Source organism: Dipodomys spectabilis, unplaced genomic scaffold (assembly GCF_019054845.1).
Source record: "Dipodomys spectabilis isolate Male_0828 unplaced genomic scaffold, ASM1905484v1 ptg000097l, whole genome shotgun sequence".
Classification (NCBI taxonomy): Eukaryota; Metazoa; Chordata; class Mammalia; order Rodentia; family Heteromyidae; genus Dipodomys; species Dipodomys spectabilis.
Genome location: NW_024870774.1, coordinates 3,349,246 through 3,372,165, shown reverse-complemented (window position 1 = coordinate 3,372,165; position 22,920 = coordinate 3,349,246). Strand labels below are relative to the sequence as shown.

The 22,920-nt window shown below is 47.5% G+C and overlaps 3 protein-coding genes across 4 annotated transcripts in view; 2 read left to right on the top strand and 1 right to left on the bottom strand.

Annotated features, from left to right (window-relative positions):
• Positions 1–2,559: 2,559 nt before the first annotated feature.
• Positions 2,560–6,740, top strand: Il25 (interleukin 25). The gene is made up of 3 exons (XM_042686407.1): positions 2,560–2,699; positions 3,423–3,701; positions 6,485–6,740. Exons 1-3 carry the CDS (start codon positions 2,560–2,562, stop codon positions 6,738–6,740), a joined length of 675 nt encoding a protein of 224 aa, XP_042542341.1.
• Positions 6,741–7,875: 1,135 nt separating this feature from the next.
• On the top strand, positions 7,876–11,399 carry Cmtm5 (CKLF like MARVEL transmembrane domain containing 5). Of its 2 annotated transcripts, XM_042686468.1 has the most exons (6): positions 7,876–7,911; positions 8,045–8,196; positions 9,755–9,907; positions 10,817–10,909; positions 11,101–11,185; positions 11,281–11,399. In XM_042686468.1, the coding sequence occupies exons 2-6, from the start codon at positions 8,071–8,073 to the stop codon at positions 11,292–11,294; spliced, it is 471 nt and encodes a 156-aa protein (XP_042542402.1). In that variant the 5' UTR covers positions 7,876–7,911; positions 8,045–8,070; the 3' UTR covers positions 11,295–11,399. The 2 variants fall into 2 exon arrangements, with proteins under 2 accessions (XP_042542402.1, XP_042542403.1); XM_042686469.1 differs by lacking the exon at positions 9,755–9,907.
• Positions 11,400–13,537: 2,138 nt separating this feature from the next.
• Positions 13,538–22,920, bottom strand: part of LOC122113382 (myosin-6) — a 28,772-nt gene continuing 19,389 nt past the window's right edge. The window contains exons 30-37 of the mRNA XM_042686345.1: positions 22,718–22,842; positions 19,397–19,705; positions 18,657–18,860; positions 17,098–17,223; positions 16,729–17,004; positions 14,772–14,867; positions 13,875–14,009; positions 13,538–13,561 (exon numbers count right to left, since the gene is read on the bottom strand). Of these exons, the coding sequence (XP_042542279.1) occupies positions 13,538–13,561; positions 13,875–14,009; positions 14,772–14,867; positions 16,729–17,004; positions 17,098–17,223; positions 18,657–18,860; positions 19,397–19,705; positions 22,718–22,842 (1,295 nt within the window). The remainder of the gene's footprint in view (positions 13,562–13,874; positions 14,010–14,771; positions 14,868–16,728; positions 17,005–17,097; positions 17,224–18,656; positions 18,861–19,396; positions 19,706–22,717; positions 22,843–22,920) is intronic.

Below are 22,920 nucleotides of genomic sequence, written 5' to 3'. Positions count from 1 at the left end.
AAAAGCCAGAAGTGGAGCTGTGCCTTAAATAGTAGAGTACCAGTCTTGAGCAAAAAAGCTAAGGGACAGCACCTAGCCCCTGAATTCAAGCCCCTCCCCCCAAATAACAGGAATTAGCAACCAATACCAATATCAGCTACAAATGAGAACATGAGAGGTGTGTTGTGGAGAGCTCCATCTGTGCCAGACATTTACCCTTTAGTTGCTGGACCCTAGGCAGGTGTGACACAGGTTGTTCATGATTGCTTACTTACTTGCAGGTGCAGTAATATTCCACCATTTTAATACCCAGTGGTCTTGCCTTGGGGAGCTGAACTTTAACTGGCTTGCTGAGTTCTGTGGATACTACACTATTTCGGGAGTTGAGGTCTAGAATAACTAAGCTGCTTGGTGTTTTTGTGGTCCTGCAGGTGTATGTCTCCCTCCTTCCGGCTCCTGCATCAACACACATGCCTACCAATGAATTGGGAAGAACAGGGAGAGGACACAAGTGCTCAAAAGCTGGACCAAAACTTCAAGGCAAAAGGTGAGGACTTGAATATCTTTCTGGAAAGGTGCAGGACAAGCTTATTCTAGTTCTCTGCAAGCCCCAAGAGCATTTCCAAGCCAAGGGTTGGAGGTATATTCCATCACGTTTGCTCTGCTCCTTCCTTGTATACCCCAACCTCTTTTCTCAGGGTCCCAGCAATAGAATTCTAGCCCTCTTTTCCAACACATTAGACCCAAATGGGTGTGGAACATGTTGGGAGGATACCCTTCCTGCTGGGTGAACCTTCCTTGGCTCCCGCCCCCGGTATTCTCCCCATTGCCACCCCCATATCCCCACACCCCCGAGGATTCCCTGGAAGCTGAGGTGACTCAGGGATTCCAAAACTAGTCACCCCAGGAGGAAACCCTCTGGAAAATGTTTCTCATGGCAGGGAGTCACCCTAAAGAATCACACAAAGCTGCTACGGAGGAGATAAGGATGGAGGCTGAGCAAACCGGGGTGGGGTGGGGGCATGTGGCTCAGGTACTCCCGTCAGGCTTGGTCATTATGAGATGAGAAAGACTGTGTGGTTAGAGGTGTTTCCTCTGCCCTAAGGTACAGAAGCAAAGAGCTACCCCCAATAGGCTTTCCTGAAGGGCAAGGTCCCAGTCACCCAGTCCAAGACCCTTCTGGAGTCAATAGTTGAAATAAAAAACTAGAGTCACTTCCAGCCCCTTTGAACACCTTTTCCTGCACAGAGGTCGAGGGCAAGATCCAGTTCTGCTCCCTCAAACTTGGGGATCTGATTGTCAGGAGCAAGGACACCCATAGAAATCCAGTTCTTTGAACACAGTACTGCTCTAAGAGCCTGTTCTGGGGTTGAGGGTTGCTTAGGAACAGCAGAAGCCACCCTGAGACCATGTGCCAGACCAAAGGCTAGGAAACAGGAAGCAGGAACTGTGGATTCCAGACAGCAGGCAAAATGCCTAAGAGGGCAGGAATGCCCTGTGGCTTTGGGTAGATACAACCCAAGCCCAGGTGAGCAGGAAAGCATTCCCAAGGAGTGGGGGCTCCCCTTTCTTCACAGCCCACTAAAGATGGCCATAGCTTCCTGCCAGAAACTTAGATTTAGATTTGTTCAGGGCTGGAATGGAAAAGTGGCTCAAACCCTTTCTAATTATGTGACCTCAAGTAGGTTCCTAAATCTCATTAGGTCACACTCAGTTTCCTCATCTGTAATTGGAGGATAATAGTTTCCATGTCCACGGTCTTCCAGTCAGGATAAAAAAAATGACACATGTGCAGGGCTTAGCATCATGCCTGGCACATGGGCATATATGGAGCAAAAGCAGCATTGTATGAAGGGGAAAACACATGTCTGGGAGCATAGGGGCAAGGGTGGGTTGAGAGTGGGTGATGATATTCCTGTCTTCATAGTTCTTTCTAAGTATTTGTGCATTTCAAGTCACCACTGGTTTCTACTATGTCACCTCCAGCCCTCCCTTCCATCTCAGAACTCACCAGAGAAACTTCTCCCAGTTTTGTAGAATACTCTCTACTACCCTCTCTCTCTTTTGGGGCTGCCTTGCCTTCACTGTAACATTAGAAAGATTCCCCCTCACTCTAGGTGTTTTAAGTTATTCCTAGTTCCCTTTGTTTATTTCCCGAGTCCTTGGTTACTACAGGAGTATTTTCTGAGGGAAAGCACATGCAAATCAGTATGAATTATTCTAGAGACAATGTCTGTGTATGAGTGTGTTGGGGTGGGGTGCTCCATGGGCTGGAAGAACCAGGCCTGGAGGAAAGTAAATGTGTACAACTCCTCTCCAGTAAGGGGGGACCCTAGTCAATCTCTGTCTTTCTGGAACATGAATATTCCCTCCTGGCTAGTAGAGCCCCATGTTACCAAGAGATACTGAAGTTGAATGTATCCCTTCACTCCCACTACCACCCATGGCCTGAGAGGGGCAGCTATCCATCTTGCTATCAATCTATTTATCTTGCCCCTATGCCCCAACAAGTCAGATCTCCTGTTGGTAAAGTTGTCACTGTGCGAATCCTCCTCCTTGCTCCACTATCTCATCGATGCAATGGGAACAATCACCTACAACTTCTTCCAGCAGGCCTTGCCCATCCAACCAAGAGACTGCTGCATCAGAGCCTTCCTGATTAATCTGCAGGGTGAAGCCTATAACTTAATCCCAAGGAAAGAGGCCAGGGAAAGTGTGGGGTAACAACTGGACAGAATGAGGGCAAGTCATAGAATGTGTAATGGACAATGAAGGTGACATTCTAGATGATGGGTTTGTAGGAATTGGGAGCAGAGAACAAAGGGGAATCAGGGTCAAAGGAAGTGGAGTGGAAGGAAAGTATTCACTAGCGTGTGTCATCAGGTACATCTGGGAAGAAGGGAAGAGTGGAGGTTAGACCCTAGGTGGGAGGTAGCAAACCAAACAGGGAAATCCCTATAAGGCCAGTCTACAAAGACCCACAATAGTAGAATGCTATTGCTTTTACATCCCCACGCCCTGGAAAACTGCAAAGATCAAAGCTAATAATCATGCTCATCACAACTTCCATGAGAGGAGCTTTTGGAAATGCTTTCAGGTTTTGTTTTGTTTTTTGTTTTTTTTTTTGCTTTGTTTTTCTTTTCTTTTTTAATCTCAAGACACTCCCTCCAAAAGATAGTGGAAATAAATTTGAATAAGCAAAACAGGTTTGCTGAACATAAAACCAAGGCTCCTTGCCTTCCACACTCAGCCTGCTTCCAGAAGGCCTGTGTGTCAGTGAGACAGCACCTGTGGCTGAGTGAGCAGCAGCCAGCATGAACCAGGTGAGCCCGCTGATGGTTGGCAGAGGATGCTGCCACGAGGGTGGAGGGGGGCCGGTCTCGCAGCTCCAGGATCTCAGGGAGCCACTGGGGGTGAGGGGAGGCTGGATGGAAGGGGTCCAGATTTGGTGAGAACAGTTCTCTTACTGGTCTCTGCCTACAGGTGGTTGTATTCTTGGCAATGATCACGGGAACCCTCAGTTTTCGGGTCCAGAGGGACTGCAGCCACTTGCCCAGATGTTGCCCCAGCAAAGGACAGGAATTCCCTGAGGACTGGCTGAAGTGGACCACTGTGCCTGTGACTCCCCCAGCACCAGCCAGCCTCCCCCACAACCCAGCATTCTGCAGGGCCAGCGAAGACGGACCCCTCAACAGCAGGGCCATCTCCCCCTGGAGATACGAGTGAGTCTGCTGTCCCTTTACTGAATGCCTGCAAAATGTCACCCAGATGTGCTGTCAGGACACACATGAGGAGCTCTCCTTAATTCCAGCCTACCTTTCTCTTCTCTTTTTCTGTGCCCTACTCCCTCCCTTTCTCTTTTAATAACAGAAAGTCTGGCAAGGTCTAAAAGTTACACAGATCTAGATTGGAGCATCGACTCTGATTCTCATTGGGTAACTTTGAGCCAATAACTGGCAAGTTTTCAAGGCAGCTTCTCCTCCTCCTCCTCCTCCTCCTCCTCTTCCTCCTCCTCCTCCTCCTCCTCCTCCTCCTCCTCCTCCTCCTCCTCCTCCTCCTCCTCCTCCTCCTCCTCCTCCTCCTCCTCCTCCTCCTCCTCCTCCTCCTCCTCCTCCTCCTCTTCTTCTTCTTCTTCTTCTTCTTCTTCTTCTTCTTCTTCTTTTCTTCTTCTTCTTCTCCTATAAAATGAGACTAAAGCCTATGGGGCTAATGTGCAGATCAATTGAAATAATAAGTTCGTAAAATTCAGTTCAGACCTTTCTCTCCCTCCCTCCTCTCTTTTTCCTCCTTCCTTCCTTCTCCATGGTGGTTCACGGTTTTTTTGTCTAAATAACAGGCAATATTAGCATGATAAAAGCATAAAAATATTCTAGTACCAAATGCTACTGTCCAGAGCTAGGAAGAGATGAAAAGCATGCTACAAAAATTAGCCACCAAACTTTTCAGGGCAGGGGTGGTAGGATCCTTGGGCTGGTTATCTTTGATCATAATCATGGTTATCTTATTCTCCTGTACAGTATACCACATAAATACTATAATTCTATCTTCATGCCATGATGTGAAAAATACAAGGAATCCCTGAAATACAGACAAAAAGCTAACGAGGAAAAATAATGACATTAGGGATCACAAACATATTTTCTTCTGTATTATGTCCTCATTGGGAGTCTGTTCCTATTTCCCATGAGTCTAGTTCTATTTAGCTTTGGCTTTGGGGATGGATAGAGTTTAGTGTTTTAGGGAGGGGACCCCTTTGACTGAGATTAGGTTTTAGGTGGAAAATACTTTGGTCCTGAGGCAAATCTGACTGTGTGAGAACCTCTTTGGGAAAGCTGGGTGCCAGATGAAACTGATTCAGCTGGGCCCTAGATTCCTTGTTAGGAGGCTGTGAGCCCTTGATCTGTCTCAGGGTTCCCTAGAGGGTGTTCTGTGTAATACTTATCGATGAAATGAGGTGCAAATATTCATCTCAGAAAAAAACAACAATATCAAACAAGTTTAGAAAAAGGCAGCTTCTGCCCCATTGGAGTCTCATTTGACATCAAAACCTTTACTTGCAAGGTATTTCTTTCATTAGCTGAACCCCAGTTTGCCAAGGTTTGTCTGTATGGAGTAGTCTTACAAGCTGGGGGTTTTCTGCTTAGAGTACGGGGTATCTACTTTTCCATGGCTTTTAAGCCTCTTTCTCCACCATGAAATCCTTTCAGAGTAGGTCTATGTCTTCCCATGAATCCCTAAGTGTGATAATAATGTGTGCTTGGATACAGCTCCCCCTGGGGAGTAGAATTGGAGAGTGCTAGTCTTTATCATATATCCTTCTATATACTTGGCTGTCAGAACAATGTATAGTTTTGCAATAATAGTAATGAAAAAAATTCTAAATGAAGCTGGGTGCCAGTGGCTCATGCTTGCATTCCTAGCTGAGATCTGGGGATTTCAGTTCAAAGCCAGCCTGGGCTGACAAATTCAAGAACCTCATCTCCAATTTATCAGCAAAAAGCTGAAAGTGGAGGAAAAGCCAAAGAAGAGTGTGTGGCCCTGAGTTGAAGTCCCAGTATCAGAGCTTGAAAATTATAAAATGTAGTAATAAGGATAATATTGCATAAGGAGCCTTATGCTGGAGCCTCTTGTATTTATCAGAAGGAAGCAGAGCTTGTCTGCTGGAGGCTGAAGCAGGAGGCTACTCACCCACTCCCATTTTCTTATGGACTCTGGACCAGTTGGAAAGCAGCTCTTTCATCCCTTCTGCACACTTACAATTGAGGAAAATAAAGAAGGGGGTGCTTTGATAGAAGTTATACAATAGGTATCAGATCTGAGGTACTTACTTCTGGACACTGGTGGCTCATACCTGTAATCTTCACTTCTCAGGAGCCTGAGATCTGGGGATTTCAGTTCAAAGCCCAGCTTGGGGCAGGAAAAAACCACCCAGAAATGGAGCTATGAATCAAGTAGTAGAGCACCAGTCTTGAATGAAAAAAGCCAAATAAGAACAACAGGCCCCGAGTTCAAGCCCCAGTACTGGCATGCCTGCACGTGTAGGTGCCTGTGTGTGTGTGCACACACACATGCATGGAGGAGGAGGAGGAGGAGGAGGAAGAGTAAGAGGAGGAGGAGGAGGAGGAGAAGGAGGAGGAGGGAAGGAAGGGAGGAGAAGGAGGAGAAGGAGAAGGAGAAGAAGAAGAAGAAGGAGAAGGAGAAGAAAGGAAAGAAGGAGAAGAAGAGGAAGGAAGGAGAAGGAGAGGAAGAGGAAGAAGAGGAAAATTAGAAGAAGCCAGGTACCATGCAGGTATAATGGTATATGTCTGCCCTATACTGGAGGCTGAAACAGTAGAGTTATAGGTTTGAGGCCAGACTGTGCTACAAGATGAGACCCTGTCTAAACAAACAAACCAATGGCCAAATTGTCAGCAGCACCAGTTCCTTCCTCTAGTCTCCCCACTCCACCCAGCCCTCCCTGCTTCTGGCCTGACTCACCAGATCCTGACCAGTACCATCTTTGCAGGTTGGACAGAGACTTGAACCGACTTCCTCAGGACCTGTATCATGCTCGCTGCCTGTGTCCACACTGTGTCAGCCTACAGACTGGCTCCCACATGGACCCACTGGGCAACTCAGAGCCTCTCTATCACAACCAGACTGTCTTCTACCGGCGGCCATGCCATGGGGAGCAGCAAGCCCGGCACCGCTACTGCCTGGAGCGCAGGCTTTACCAAGTCTCCTTTGCTTGTGTGTGCGTGCGGCCCCGGGTGATGGCCTAGTCCTCTGCCAGCCACCAGAGGCTTATGCCTAGATGGGAAAACTGGAGCCAGGTGTCCAATTCCTTTGCCACAGTGGGCCAAGGTATCCAAAGTCTTGGTTTTTCCAGAGAATTACCTGGAACAGCAGGATCCTGGGACAGGATGGGGGGGGGGGAGGATGGGGGGGGGCTTGGGGAGAAGCCTACACTTTTGCACTTTTTTGGAAGCACTTTTGGAAGGTAGCAGCTTCAACTTAAGGCTGCTAGAAGCTGGTGTCCTGACATTTCTTCTCAGGGAAGAGTTACAAAGCATTACCCACCTCTGGAAGCCACACTTTGGGCTTTCCCTCTTCTCCTATCTCCAGCTGCCCTGACCCAGCACAGGCACTTTGTTGATTTTATTTTTCCCCTTTGGCCCTCCATTCATTCATTTATTCATTCATCAAATACTATGAAAGCATATGCTTTGCACGTACCCGGCTGTAATGACTTATCCTTTTACATGGATCATTTTGAGGAGGAAACTGTTATTGAAATGGAGAATTTTACCAAATAAATATCTAGATTTAAAAATGGTGTCCTCTGTCTTTGGCATCCGTGGCACCTGAAACACCCTGTAGTTCTCCTTAACACCAGCCCTCACCTACTGCTTCCTGCCTGCTCTTCTTGTCCTCCAGTTTCCCAGGTGCTCTCCCGCTCTCTCTCCTCTCTAGCTCTTTGGCCATCACTGAACACCAGGGTGGGGGCAGGCCAAGCTACATGCTGGAGAAAGACAGAGGCCCATTGAGGTACTTGCAGTGGGCACACAGCGCCCCCTTGTCTCCTCAACAATCTGCCTTTGTCCTCTGGTCCTGGCTGCTGCAGCTTGGTTCTGGGGGTGCTGCCTGTGCTCAGCTCCCACCCATCCTAAAAAGAAAAAAAAAAAAGAAAGAATCAGCCAGATTAAGGTTATGGGAGGGGGCACAAACTTCTTCAGACTTAGGTCACAGGGGTTTCTAGCTCTGTGCTTGTCTTTCTGCTTACTTCCTAGCTCCTCTGGCTTCCTTCTGACCTCCTTCCTTCTCCCTTTTCCAGGCTGGGGTGGGCTGGAGTAAGAGAGGGCTTAACCACGCCTCCCCTACCCCTCCCATGTCCTGGGGGCTGGTGCAGGCCACAGAAGAGGCACTCTGGGCAGCTGGGTGAAACACATCTGGGTAGGCCTCCCTTGACTGTCACCTTCTCTTGGAGCCCCACAGGCAGGGCCCTGCTTGACTTTAAGATTTCTTTAAGTGCCCTCTTGCTCCTGTCTATCTATTTTCCCCCTCCTGCCAGCTTTTGGTTTCCTAGGACTGTGCCCCGTGAGCCTGACGGAGATGTTCAGCGCTTGGAATCGCTGGGACCGGCCTCCTGAGGAGGGGGCAGCTGCAGAGCTCCAGGGCTTCGCTGTGGACAAGACTTTCCTGTCTTCCCTCAAAGGCATACTGCTGGAGACTGAGCTGGTAACAGCTACTTCCCCAACCTCATGTCGCGCCTCCATTTCTCCTATCCCTGGCTCCGTGGTGCAGCCCTGTGCTGATCCCTGCTCAGGCTCACCAGTAACAATCCCCTTCCTGGGCTTTCTGAATCCTTCTCCTGATCCCTGCTGCATCTTCTTTATCTCCTACTTCTCCTCCTCCTTCTCAATCTCCTTCTTCTTCTTGGTATTAGTACTGGGGCTTGAACTCAGGGCCTGGGTGCTGTCTCTAAGCAATTTTGCCCAAGGCTGATTCTCTACCACTTGAGCCACAACTCCACTTCCAGGTTTTTTGATAATTAATTGGAGAGTTTTGTGGACTTTTCTGCCCAGGCTCTTTGAACCACAATCCTCAGAGCTCAGCCTCTTGAATAGCTAGGATTACAGGTGTGAGTCACCAGTACCCAGCTCTACTGGGCCTTCTTGCTGCCTCTCCATCCAGAGGCACGTACAGCAAGTTTAAGTTGCAGCAGGACAGAGTGAAGTTAGATGGAAGAACAACTTTCTGAGATATTGAGGGGATATAAGACACAGGGAAGGAATGGATGGGGGAATGTGGTCTGACTTTCCCCAGCCTTTAACATAAACTATCAAAAAGGCAGACTTCCTGTAGCTACACTAATGGTGACTGCTGCCCATGGATATCTACTCAGGAAACGAACTAGCTCCTGGTTACTTAGTAAGAGCACAGTGCCAGCCTAAGGCCTCTGCATATCTGCTATCCCATATGGCCAGGAAGTGGCTTTTTCTAAGCCTTCTTTTCTTTCTTTCTTTCTTTCTTTCTTTCTTTCTTTCTTTCTTTCTTTCTTTCTTTCTTTCTTTCTTTCTTTCTTTCTTTCTTTCTTTCTCTTCCTTCCTTCCTTCCTTCCTTCCTTTCTCTCTCTCTCTCTCTCTCTCTCTCTTTCCTTTCTTTCTTTTTTTTTTGAGTCCAGTCGTGGGCCTGAACTCTGGGCCTAGGCACTATCCCTCAGCTCTTCAGCTTAAGGCTAGCGTTCTACCACTTGAGCCACAGCACCACTTCTGGCTTTTTTCTTTTTGCTTATGTGGTGCTAAGAATCGAACCCAGGGCCTCAGGCATGCAAGGCAAGTGCTCTACCACTGAGCCACCTTCCCAGCCCTAAGCCTTTCTTAAGGTGGAATCAAAAGCTATGGTTCCTGTAAGTGGAGTTTTAGGCACTCTGGAGTGAAGAAAGCATTAATGGGACCAGTGATGCCTCCTGAGGCATAGGAGCTGTAGGCTCAACTTCAGGGGTCAGTGTGTACCTTGTATTTGGTGCATCTGGGGACACCATTTCCTGGTGGCTGTGGTCAAAATATTGGTGCTACTATGATCTCTGGGCTGATGGAAGCAGGAGGTTGGAGATGACCCCTGATTGACAAAAGGTTTGGAATGGTGGCCATTGACACTGGAAATGGGAGACATGCCTGAATTCTTCTTCCTCCTCACCAAAGACCAGTAGTAGGTGCCACTTGGGTCAATCCAGAGTAGGGGAATCCTGTGCATGGTCCCCTCCTTGGCAATTCCCCCGTGGTTGGTCCTTCAGGCTCTGACCTTCATCATCTTCATCTGCTTCACGGCCTCCATCTCTGCCTACATGGCTGCGGCACTGTTGGAGTTCTTCATCACGCTCGCCTTCCTCTTCCTATACGCCACCCAGTACTATCAACGCTTCGATCGGCTTAACTGGCCTTGTTTGGTAAGGAATCCTGCCACTGCCCTGTCCTGGTCCTTCCCTTCCCCCTCTGGTGGCTGTGCCCATCTGAGCTTTGCTCTATGCTGTACCCTGTGCTCTAAACAGTGCTTTTGATCTGGGTGCTGATGGCTCACACCTATAATCCTAGCTACTTAGGATGCTAAGATCAAAGGATTGTACTTTGAAGCCAGTCCTAGCAGAAAAGTCTGCACAATCAGCTAATAGTCAGAAATAGAAGTGGCTCAAGTGATAGAGTACCAGTCTTGAGCAAAAAAGCCAAGCAAGAGCATACACACACACACACACACACACACACACACACACACACAAAAAAAACCTAACCCCCCAAATAAGCAACAAACCCTCTTTTCTTGGACCCACACTGGTGACACACTGAAGGGCCCCAGCTAAAGTGGAGGACATATATTCCTTAGATCTGTTCTCCCATTTACCAAAAGCCCAGTCTCTGCTCTGCCCCAGCTGGTGCTCCTGGCTGGTCCCCTACCACCACCCTCAGCCACTGCGCCTGGTTGTTCGGCATTCGCCTGCTTCCATTCCCTGGTTAGCATTGTGGGCCCACTCTCTCCAATGTGCTTCTTTGCATCCCAGGACAACCTTATGTGAAAATTCAGAATCTTCTCTGTAGATTCTATGTGGAAAATGAACTATGCAACTTGTGGGTAGGAACAGGAGAGAGAAACAGAGAGAACAAAGGAAGGGATGACATTGTCCAAAAAGAAATGTACTCAGTTTAACGGATTTATGAAACAGTAAGCCCTCTGTGCAATACCTTAATAATAACAACAAAATTATATTTAGAAATTCAGAATCCTGAGGCTTAGGGAGCTGATTAGTCTGGAAAATCTCTAATGGTACCCCTTCTACTTTCTGATGTCACTCCTTACTCTCCAGGATTTTCTTCGCTGTGTCAGTGCCATCATTATCTTCCTGGTGGTATCCTTTGCTGCTGTGACCTCCCGGGAGGGAGCTGCCATTGCTGCTTTTGTGAGTTCAGCCCTGCAGGGCTCTTTAACCCCTTGGAACCTCTGGCTAGTGTTAACACACTTCCTGTGCCCAATGCTAAAGCCAGTGATTGGGGTCTAGACCATACCCCTCTTCTTATTACCCACCTTCCTCTCCCTTAATTCAGTAGTCCAATAGCCTCTGCTGTGTACTCTCTGTTTCTCCTCCCACAGGTTTTTGGTGTCATCCTCGTTTCTGTCTTTGCCTACGATGCTTTCAAGATCTACCGGACTGAGATGGCACCCCAGGCTACCCAGGGTGAGTGTCTGTGCCCTGAGAAAGAGGATGCCCCCAACTCTGTCCCAGGTAACATAGCCAGACATGGCTTCCCTGCCTGGGCTCCATCTTCACAGGGGACCAGCAGTGACTCTAGGCTTACCTGGCTCCGAGACTCAGCCAGACACAGGGACCATGGAGCTCAAACACCTCTCCTTTGGATTTACTTGCTCCCCAGCCCACTGTTCACCCCAGATCAACAGAGACATGTGCCTAAGAAGTCACTGGGGACATATCTGATGGGGCCAGAGAGGGTGGGGGGAGGGGAAGGGATGTTACTGTGCTCTCAAGTCATTTCCAAATTAAAAGATTCATAATCTACTGTTGAGTCGTTGACTTCTTCTTCAGATTTTAGGCAGGTTAGGAATGCCAAGATGTATTCACGGATATGTCTGGAGCAAGTCCTGGCTCCTTGTCTGGGACCAGGTTTGCGCAGTGAGGAGGTAAAACCTAGCCCAAGATCAAACTTCTAAAACTCGGACATCAGAGGAGGGAGAGATCCCCATAATGCTGTGTGCAACGCCACTCTGGTGTGCTTGGAGGTTGGGCACCTGGAGTTGTGTGACTGAGAGGGCACACAACTTACCTGATGGGAGGAAGGGCTCAGACAACATCTGGGTACACACTTGTTGGTAAGCTTGGACTGAGGTGCCTGCCTGGGGTGTGTACAGAGCGCCCCCTTGTGGTGTGGGAAGAGGAGAGTGGTAAGTGGTAGGGATGGGGGCAGCCTAATTCATTAAAAGAAAAAATGTCCAAAATGCTGGCACTGGAAGAGCTCTTAGACATTATCTGGTCCCATGCCCTCATTCTTCATAAGAGAAATCTGGGGCTTAGTTAGGAGAAGTGATCTTATTTGTAGCAGAGCTAGGGCTGGAACCTAGCTCTCCTGACACCTCAATTGGTGCTCTGGATACTATGCTGAGGCCAGCTAAAGCTTAAAAAACAAAAAACAAAAATACAGTGTCCTAGAATTATCTTCATATCACTTCACCAGCAGACCCACCTTCCCAACTTGCCTATTCCTCAGCATACATTTCCTGAATATCTAGTGTGCAGACCTTGTATGGGGTACCAGAGATTCAGAAGTGACAAGCAGACCTGTCATCGAAGCCTCCAAGGTTGGCAAAGGGCTCCGTGATGAAACTATGGGAGAGTTCAGCTTGGAGAGAGTTTGAAGCAGATACTCTCTGGTCCATGACAGTCTAGTATGTCTAGTGCCTCTAGTACTGTCAAAAAGCCCAGAGGAGGGCAGGGATTTGCTCTGAGCAGAAGGTCAGGACCAGATCCATTCTCTGAGCAGCCTCAGTAGGGGTTTAGAAAGAGCAGAAATGCAATGTCTGTGTGGGAATGAAAATGAGATGTGCATTGCCCAGGTTTGGTACACACTGCATACCAGTTTGGACTCAGTCTCAGCAGACCTCAGTGTCTTGGGATGTCTTCATGGTGAAGTGACCTACAGAGGTTGGGGTTGTGGGGGGAGTGGTTCTGGGACTGAGTAGAAAAAGACTTACCCAGCATCCCTTCCCTGCACCCCCACAAACTGCTCTCTGTATTTTAATATTATAATATAATTATATTAATAGTATAATATATGGGCAGATGGATGCTGGAAGTCTATTAGAAGCATATGTGTCCATCCTGTCTTGTACCAAATGATTTTGTGGGTCTTACACTCCTGAAATTTGTAACTTGTTCTCCCTTTTGACCCCTTTGTTTTACCTGTTTGTGTGTGTGTGTGTGTGTGTGTCTGTCTGTCTGTCTGTGTCTGTGCGCGCATACCTTGGTATTGGAACTTGACTTCAGAGCCTCTTATTCTTGCTTGGCTTTTTCTCTTAAGGCTGGTGATCTATCACTTCAGCCATACCTTCAATCTCTCTCTCTCTCTCTCTCTCCTTCTCTTCCTCCCTCTCTTTCTCTTTCAAGGCTGGCACTGTACCACTTGAGCCATATTTTTTTCTCTCTTGGTGGGTAATTGGAGTCTCATAGACTTTTCTGCCCAGGAGAGCGCTAAACTATGATCCTCCAATCTCAGTCACCTGAGCACCTGGATTATAGGTGTGAACCACTGGCACTCGTTATTGTTTTCCCATTTTTTGAAATTTCTCTTTTTCTTTTGTTTTTCCTTGACTGGGTAACTGAGCAGGGCCATGCTACCTCAAGCAGGATCCACACATCGCTGTAGATGTGAGGGCTTTGGCTCCCATAGCTCTGATACAGGGGCTGGCCACCAACCCTCCTGCTCTAGGATGGCTGGCTGGTGGAAAAGACAGAGAACACAGTCAGAGTTAGGTGTCTTGTTTATTGTAGGTTGGCGACATCGGTTCTAGGGTGGTATCACTCTTCATCGTGCATTTTTTGCTGAGGAAGGAATAAGAGGTGTAAGGGGCAGCTGGGAAGATGGCATGAGAAGAAGCCCTGACTTTCAGTCTCCTAAGGGAGAACCCCCTAGAAAGTGAGAGGTTAGGCCTCAGGGATCTTGTCATTTAGAAGGCAGGGCTGAGGCTTTCTGCAGAGGCTCCAGTCTCTATGGAGGCCTGTTCTGAGCAGGAGCATGCACGGATGGAGTCTCAGGTTATGAGTGTTGTAGGGCTGACAGGGCTGCCCAAATGTAGCATGGGCAGTGTGCGCTTCTGAGGGCCATGCATGTCAGGGATATGTCTAAGGGACAAACCTTGGCACCAATGTCACGACTCTTGGCTCGCAGCTTGTTGACCTGGGACTCAGCGATGTCTGCCCGCTCCTCAGCCTCATCCAGCTCGTGCTGTACCTTCCGGAACTTGGACAGGTTGGTGTTGGCCTGCTCCTCCTGTGAGGAGATCAAGGAGACGAGAGGATGATGGGCTGTGGGGGAGGGGCTCCCAGCCTTTCAGGGGGTCTATCTGTGTCTCCAGGCTACTCACTCATCACTCATGTTCCTGCAGTAGCCTTCCCAGGGGTCTCCTGCACTCAGCTTGGCACCCTCCCCAAATGTGTCCAGTACTTAGAATCCTTCATGCCCAGGAGGAGATCACTCACTGCCAGACATGGCTCCTATCAGATCTGGCTACACCATACCTATTCCCATGGACTCAGACAGATGTTTATTTACCTGGGGGTGGGGTGTCCTGCAGAGCTACTCCCCCATGCCTCATGCCTACACTTTTCTGCTCAGCCTGATGTCTTCCCTTCTGCCATATGCCTAGTTAGGTCCCCTTCCAAACCCAATTCTAATGCCACAATCATCTTTCAGTCTTCAGTACCATCTGCCTCTGCCCTGCATTAGCATCTTAGATGTCTTGAGGAAAGATGAGGAAAAGGCTGGCCACCACCGTAGCTCAAACCTACATCCTCAGGGATGAAATAGGAGGATGGAGATTCGAAGTTAGCCCAGGTAGGAAAAATCCATGAGCTCTTATCTCCAATTAACCAGCAAAATGCTGTGGCTCAAGAAGTAGAGTACCAGCCTTGAACATTAAAAAAAAAAAAAAAAGCTAAGGAATACTGCCTATGCCCTGGGTTCAATCTCTAGTACTGGTTTACAATACTCACACTCACACACACAAAGACAGGGAGAAAACCATGAACTCACCGCCTCCTCAGCCTGGCGCTTGTAGGCTTTGACCTTCAGCTGCAGCTTGTCTACCAGATCCTGGAGCCGCAGCAGGTTCTTCTTATCTTCCTCAGTCTGGGGGTTGGTGGGTGGGAGGAGCCAGTTTTAGGAGAAGGGCAAGTACAAGCACCTTTCCCTTCACCTCTCACTCTCCTCTCCAGGCCCCAGCTGCCCCTCCCTCCAACAGCCTAGATAAAAGAAGAGTAGATTCCATCTCTGTATTTGTAGGTCAGAAAAACAAAAAAAAGTCAAAGGGGCAAAGTATGCTTTTCAGCTAGGGACCCAGAAAGCAATAAGGGGCACTGTGCTAAGACTGGAAGTGGGAAGGGGAGCTTCAGAACCAAATGGAAGTCCACAATGTGGTCAGAGACACTGGTCTAGTCTAGCCTTAGGCTTGTGAATAGAGTTCCACATGCAGCACCAGTAGCTCTCTTGGCCAGTGTCTCAAAGGTTATCAGAAGACAAAGCTGGGCGCCGGTGGCTCATGCCTGTAATCCTAGCTACTCAGGAGGCTGAGATCTGAGGATCGAGGTTCAAAGCCAGCCTGGGCTGGAAAGTTCGTGAGACTCCTATCTCCAATAAACCACTAGAACACTGGAAGTGGCGCTGTGGCTCAAGCGGTAGAGCGCTAGCCTTGGGCTGAAGAGCGCAGGGACAACACCCAAGCCCAGAGTTCAAGCCCCACAACCGACAAAAAAAAAAAAAAAAAGAAAAGAAAAAGGTTATCAGAAGAGGAATAAGCAAGAAGGCAGGAAGAAATTATTCTAATTATTCTAATCTATCATAGCCTAAGATTCCAATACACTGTCCTGGGCCAGAATTTAGGTACCAGCATCTCTGACTTCAATGTCTCTTGATGATTCCTATCTCCACATCATAGGATGCCATTTTCACTTGTGCCCACAACAGACCTACAGTTCTGGATCTCTTTCTAGTGCCTCTAGTATTTACCTGTCAAATGAACTAATGCCCCATATCTCCTCAGGCACAGGAGAAGTCAGAGGTTAAGGGCAAAATGACTGAGTGGTATGATATGCAGGTCTTAGAACATTCTGACATACTTTTCTGTATGGCTGTCTCTGAGTTGTCTAGCTCTATGAAAAACCTGACCTGACTTGTGTTCCTGAATTGCCACATGATGGCCCTCCTTGTCTGGCTGGAGAAGAAAGATTCTTTAGACTTCTGGATCCTTTATGATAGTACTATGAGTTAATTAAAAAAAAAAGAAAAGAAAAAAAGAAAAATCTAAGGAATGCTATCTAAAAGAAGTTTTGGAAGGGATGGGAAGGGGAAACAAAGGAGGAGGCAACAATGCTTGATAAGAAATGTACTCATTATCTTGCCCGTGTAATTGTAACCCCTCTGTACAGTATTTTCACAATTAAAAAAAAAAAAGAAGTTTTGGGATAGGAAAGTCTATGAGACACTTATCTCCAGTTAACCATCAAAAAAAAAAAAAAACGGAGGGGAGAGGCCAGGTACCGTGGCTCACACCTATAATCCTGGCTACTCAGGAGGCTGAGATTTTAGGATTGTGGTTCAAAGCCAGCCCAGGGAAAGAATGTCCTTGAGACTACTATCTTTAATTAACTACCATCGTCCCTCCCGCCCCCCCCCCCAAAAAAAGAGTTGAAAGTAGAGTTGTGGCTGTGGCTCAAGTGGCAGAGGCTAGCTTTGAGCTAAAATGCTCAGGGACAGTGCCCAGGTCCTTCGTTCCAGCCTAAGGCTAGCACAAAAAAAATAAAAAATACAAAAATACAAAAGCTTTTGGGAAGTAGATTCTTCATTTGCTACAAAGATAATAAATTCATGAACTGACTCCAGAGAATGTGAAAGAAAATCTCCAGAGAACACTGTGAGGAAGAGACGATAAGAGTTCTGCCTGGCATTCCTGGGTGGCATTCCTGGGTGGCATTCCTGGTCCACCTGCCCGCACCTGGTAGGTGAGTTCCTTGATGCGCCGCTCACTCTTCCTCATGCCCTTGATGGACTCTGCATTGCGCTTCTGCTCCGACTCCAGCTCATTCTCCAGCTCCCTCACTCGGGCCTCCAGCTTCTGTAGCTGCTTCTTGCCGCCCTTCAGGGCGATCTGCTCTGCCTCATCCAGCCGGTGCTGCAAGTCTTTAATGGTCTGCTCCATGTTCTTCTTCATGCGCTCCAGGTGGGCGCTTGTGTCCTGCTCCTTCTTCAGCTCCTCTGCCATCATGGCCGCCTGTGCAGAGGAGAGAGGGGGCTCGTGGGTTGGTCAAGTCCTCAGGCCCTGGCTGCCCAGCTCCAGAGAGGGCAAGTGCAGGAGGGGACTCACGTCTGTGATGGCCTTCTTGGCCTTCTCCTCAGCGTTCCTGCACTCCTGCACTGCCTCCTCCACTTCAGTCTGGAGCTGGGTTAGGTCTGTATCCATCTTCTTCTTCTGATTGATAAGGCTGGTGTTCTGGATATAAGCAGAGTAAACTATCAAATATACTTTGTTACCTTATTCCACATCTTTATCTAGAAAGAATTAAAAGCAGTCATATTTTCAAAACAAGCCCAGGTAGGTACTGGTGCTCACACCTGTAATCTCAGCTCTTAAGAAGGCTGAGGTCTGGAGACTCAAGATTTGTGGTCAGGCTGGGAAGGTGGCTCAGTGGTAGAGCGCTTGCCTTGCATGCCTGAGACCCTGGGTTCCATTCCTCAGCACCACATAAGCAAAAAGAAAAAAGCCGGAAGTGGCACTGTGGCTCAAGTGGTAGAGCGCTAGCCTTGAGCTGAAGAGCTGAGGGACAGCGCCCAGGCCTAGAGTTTAGGCCCCACGACTGGACCAAAAAAAAAAAAAAATTTGCGGTCAGCAGAAAAAGTCTCTGAGACTCCATCTCCAAAATAACCAGCAAAAATCAGGGTTGGAGGTGTGGCCCAAGTGATAGAATGCCAGCTATGATGGAGAAAGATGAGTTCCCTGAGGTCCTGAGTTCAAACCCCAGTAATGTGTTTATATATAGGAATATGGAAAATGGACAAACTTTTTTCTAGATTGGGTATCAATGGCTTATGCTTGTAATTCTAGCTACTCAGGAGGATGAGATTTAAAGATCCCAGTTCGAAGCCAACCCGGACAGGTTGATGTCTGTGAGACACTTATTTACAATTAACCACCAAAAATCTGGAAGCACCAGTGGTAGAATGCCACCTTTGAGTGAAAAAGCTAAGGGATAGCATTCAGGCCCTAGTACCAGCACACACGCACACGCACGCGCACACACGCACACGCACGCACACACACACACACACACACACACACACACACTAATATTCTGGAAATGATTATAATTAGAGAAAAATGTACCAGACTAAAGAAGAGGGTACAAGGTCAGTGGATACAGTTGTTTGCGTAGATACTAACTTAAAGAACCACATTCCACAGGGCACTGCAATTGATGGACACACACTCACTCATTGCAGAGTATAACTTAACAGGGTGAGCAGCTTGTGGAACATGATGTTCTAGCCAGAGTTCAGTTGCTAAGGAGATGTAGTCATGCTTCTCTGAACTCTTATATTCTCATTTTTGCACAGCAAGCTGGAGGCTGTCTTCTAAATCAAGGATACTGAATAGAGATTGCATTCTACTACTCTCTGTTTGGTGATTTTGGCAGGCATGATCAATCAATCATCGCATTTTTTAGCTTTGAAGTCTAGACTCCCTTCTCAAGATACAGATTCTGGCAGCTGATACTAACAAATGAGAATTGACCTAACAGGTGAAATAATGTGCGATCCTGATGGCACATGCTCACTCAGAACATCTGGTTTCTACAAATGTCCTGGACTCTCACACTCAGCAAACTTTGCACAGTGGCTGCTGACACTCCCCTCCCCCCCATATACCTGGGAGTGCAGCAGCTGCACCCGCTCGCTGGTCTCAATCAGCTCCTGCTCTGCCAGCTTCCGAGACCTTTCAGTCTGCTCCACCACAGCCCGAAGCTCTTCCAGCTCCGCCTGTAGCAGGTTGTTGCGCCGTTCCACAATGGCGATGTTCTCCTTCAGGTCGTCATTGGCACGGACTGCGTCATCCAGCTGCAACTGAGTGTCCTATGGGGGAAGCATGATGCAGAAAAGCCTTGATCTCATCACACAGAGGCCTCCCCCATCCCATCCTGTCAACTTCTGGTTTACTGGAAGAGGGGAGTCTGTTGTCTAGTCTTGGAAGTTAGGCTAGTCCAGGACATACTGATCCTCAAGCCTTCAAGTTTAGAAAAACAAATAGTTCCCACTTTCTTTTCTTTTCTTTTTTTTTTTGGTCGGTTGTGGGGCGTGAATTCTGGGCCTGGACACTGTCCCTCAGCTCTTCAGCTCAAGGTGAGCTCTGTACCACTTGAGCCACAGCATCACTTCCAGTTTTCTGGTGGTTAAGGGAGATAAGAGTCTCATGGACTTTCCTGCCCTGCCTGGCTTTGAACTGCGATCCTCAGATCTCAGCCTCCTGAGTAGCTAGGATTACAGGCATGAACTACCGGCACCCAGCCCACTTTTTTATGTTTATTAGCCCAAGATCCTTTTTCTCTGAAGTTCACTGAGTTTCTGGACATTCTACTCACTCTCACTTTGAGAGTCCATGCTTGTGTTACCTTCAGGTTGGCTTGGGAAATCTTCAGGTGCTTCTGGGCCTCTGAGGCTATTCTGTTGGCCTGACTGAGCTGGATCTCCATCTCATTGAGGTCACCCTCCATCTTCTTCTTCACCCGCAGGGCCTCATTGCGGCTGCGAGTCTCTGCATCCAGGGAGGTCTGCAGAGAGTCCACCACGCGAAGGTGGTTGCGCTTGGCCTGCTCCATCTCCTCATCCTTCTCTGCCAGCTTCCGCTCAATCTCTGCTTTGATCTGGTTGAACTCCAGCTGGGCACGGAGGATCTTGCCTTCCTCATGCTCCAGGGAGGCCTGGGAAGGGTTGGGAAAACAGGTTTGAGACAACAGTCAGGCCTTAGGATGAAAGGGGAGGCCAAGAGGATGCCTGGCCTGGAGAAGGGAGTTGAGAAGAGATAAGGGCGGTGCTGTTGGGAGGAAGGGCTGGACTCTTTGGTCTTCCCAACTCATGGTGTGTGTGTGTGTGTGTGTGTGTGTTTCTGTGAAGAAAAGAGTTGTCTTTTCTTTTCTTTTTTTTTTTTTGCCAGTCATAGGGCTTGAACAACTCAGGGCCTGTGTGTGTGTGTGTGTGTGTGTGTGTGTGTGTGTGTGTGTTTCTGTGAAGAAAAGAGTTTTCTTTTCTTTTCTTTTTTTTTGCCAGTCCTAGGGCTTGAACAACTCAGGGCCTGGGCACTGTTCCTGAGCTTCTTTTGTTCAAGGCTAGCACTCTACCACTTAAGCCACAATACCACTTGCAACTTTTTCTGCTTATGTGGTACTGAGAAATTGAACCCAGGGCTTCATGCATGCAAAGCAAGCACTCTACCATTAAGCCACATTCCCAGCCTGTACTTTTCAACTACCAGACCTTTGGTACTAATACCGAGAGACTTTCTGACCCACTTGAAAATCACAGGAAAAATTCTAAAACCACAAATTCAGAACTCTGTTTCCAAAGTTCCTCATCTTTTACTGAGAAGAGTTAGAAGAAATTGTCATGTTGACCAGATAAGTTCAAAGAACCAAATATTATGTTATTTCTCATCTGTTTGAGCTAGACTTTGATGTTGTTGTTGTTACTGGGGGTTGAATTCAGGGCCTGGGCACTGTCCTGAGCTTTTTTACTCAAGGCTAGCATTCTACCACTTTGAACCATAGCTCCAGATCTTGTAGGGCTGGCTTGAACAGTGATCCTCAGATCTCAGCATTCCAACTTAGCTAGGATTATAGGTATGAGCCATGAGTGCCTGGGGACTAGACTTTTAAAGAGATACACACACTACACTTATACACACATATACACACACATCTATAGAACTTGATTGTAAGAATGGGACTATTTGGGAAGATGGGGAAGGGGGAGAGGGAAAGAGAAAGAGAATGATGGAAGGTGAATAATACCAAAATACATTGTGTCTATGGATAAATATGAAAAGAACTCACTGAAGCCAGGAACTGGTAGATTATACTTGAAATCTTAGCTACTCAGGAGCCTGACATCTGAAGATTGTGGTTCAAAGCCAGCCCAGACAGGAAAGTCTGTGAAACTCTTATCTCCATAAACTAACAAAAAACTGAAGGTGGAGCTGTGGCTCAGAAGTAGAGTGCTACCTTTGAGTAAAAAAGTTCAAAGAGAGAGCCCAGGCTTTGCGTTTAAGTCCCCGGACTGGCATACACACAGAAAGAAATCTCACTGAAAGCTGTTAAATGACAGGAGGGTTGAGGGACTTAGAAAGAGAGAGCAAGAGAGAGGACTACTCTGATTAAAGTAGAATACATGAATGTGCAAAATATCATGGTGAATTAATTGATGTAACTAATATACACTAAAAAAATGAATGGTAGGGTATAAAACAGGTTTTATGAAAGAGGAAGGTAAATGGAAAGAGGATGAATGAAGATGAGTATGGTCAAAGTTATATATATGCACATATGAAAATAGAAAAATCAATCCAGTTGGAACTGTTTTAAGAAGAAGGAGGGAGCCGGGCGCTGGTGGCTCACGCCTGTAATCCTAGCTACTCAGGAGGCTGAGATCTGAGGATCGCGGTTCAAAGCCAGCCCGGGCAGGAGAGACCATGAGACTCCTATCTCCAATAAACCACCAGAAAACCGGAAGTGGCGCTGTAGCTCAAGTGGTAGAGCGCTCGCCTTGAGCTGAAGAGCTGAGGGACAGTGCCCAAGCCCAGAGTTCAAGCCCCATGACCGACCAAAAAAAAAAAAAAAAAAAGAAGAAGGAGGGATAAGAGAATGTTAGAGGGATTGAGGCTGACAGGGTCCATTGTATGCATGTATGGAGGTGTCACAATGAAACTCTCTTTGTACAACTAATATATACTAGTACTTTTTTTTTGGCCAGTCCTAGGGCTCAAACTCAGGGCCTGGGCACTGTCCCTGAGCTCTGCCACTTGAGCCACAGCACCACTTCCAGCTTTTTCTGTGAATGTGGTACATGAGGTATCGAACTTCATGAATGCTAGGTGAGCATTCTACCATAGAGCCACATCCCTAGCCATAAAAATCTTAAAGTTAAAAAAAGTTAGAGGCCTCTAAACTTGGGACTAGCTTCTTAAAATGCACAGTAACAATAGCTAATATATACTAAGTGCTAGAGTATGTTACCTCATTTAATCTTTGTAATAACCATACTTATAGGGTATGTACACTATAGGGCATGAAAATTAATTCCATCTTAGAGATGGAGACACTGAAATATTAGGTTAAGGAGTTTGCCTGAGGGCATGGTAGAGGTTCCCAAGACAGGTTTCAGGCTCAGTTTATTTGAGTGTGGAGCCCTTGTCATTGCCCACTGTCTGAGCAGGGTTTGTTTGTTTTGGTGCCAGTATTGGGCTTGAATTCAGGACCTGGGCTCTGTCTTTTAGTTTTCTCACTTAAGGCTGATGCTCTGCCACCTGAGCCACCTTCACCTCTGGCTTTTTGGTAATTAATTGGAGATCAGAGTATGATAGACTTTCTTGCCTGGACTGGCTTTGAATCTAAACCCTCTGATCTTAGTCTCCTGAGTAACTAGGATTATGGACATGAGCCACCAGCACCCAGCCTCAAGCAGTTACTTTGATGGCCAGAGTCCAACTTCAAAAACTCTGCTAAAAACACATTTTCTGGTCTAAAATCAGATTGTAACATTTTCCAATGTGACTTTGGCTTTGGTGGTTGTTGTGGGTAGTGGTTAGATGACCTTGTACTGAGAACAGGAGCTAATAGACTTTGTCCTGGGGTCAGGGTCACTCCCAGGTGAAGTTACTGTTTCCAACCTAGGAAACAGTAGTTCAGACAGGGAGCACTGCAGGGAGCACTGGCCCTCACCTCAGCCTCCTCCAGGGCTGACTGTAGCTCCATCTTCTCCACCTCCAGCTGCTTGCGGATCTTCTCCAGCTCGTGTACATTCTTTCCTCCTTCTCCCAGCTGCTCTGTCAGATCAGAGATCTCCTCTGGGGGTTAAAAGGCCAGAAAGCTCATAACTTGTGTTCCCAAGTGGCCTCACACAGCACTCCTGCCCCGTGGTCCCT

Bases quoted from the DNA above. Each gene is read 5' to 3' on its own strand.
- Il25 (XM_042686407.1), top strand. From the start codon at position 2,560: ATGGGAACAATCACCTACAACTTCTTCCAGCAGGCCTTGCCCATCCAA. The intron at 2,700-3,422 runs GTAACAACTGGA...GAAGGGGTCCAG, and splicing joins GAGGCCAGGGAAAGTGTGGG to ATTTGGTGAGAACAGTTCTC. The intron at 3,702-6,484 runs GTGAGTCTGCTG...CCATCTTTGCAG, and splicing joins ATCTCCCCCTGGAGATACGA to GTTGGACAGAGACTTGAACC.
- Cmtm5 (XM_042686468.1), top strand. From the start codon at position 8,071: ATGTTCAGCGCTTGGAATCGCTGGGACCGGCCTCCTGAGGAGGGGGCA. The intron at 8,197-9,754 runs GTAACAGCTACT...TTGGTCCTTCAG, and splicing joins TACTGCTGGAGACTGAGCTG to GCTCTGACCTTCATCATCTT. The intron at 9,908-10,816 runs GTAAGGAATCCT...CTTACTCTCCAG, and splicing joins GGCTTAACTGGCCTTGTTTG to GATTTTCTTCGCTGTGTCAG.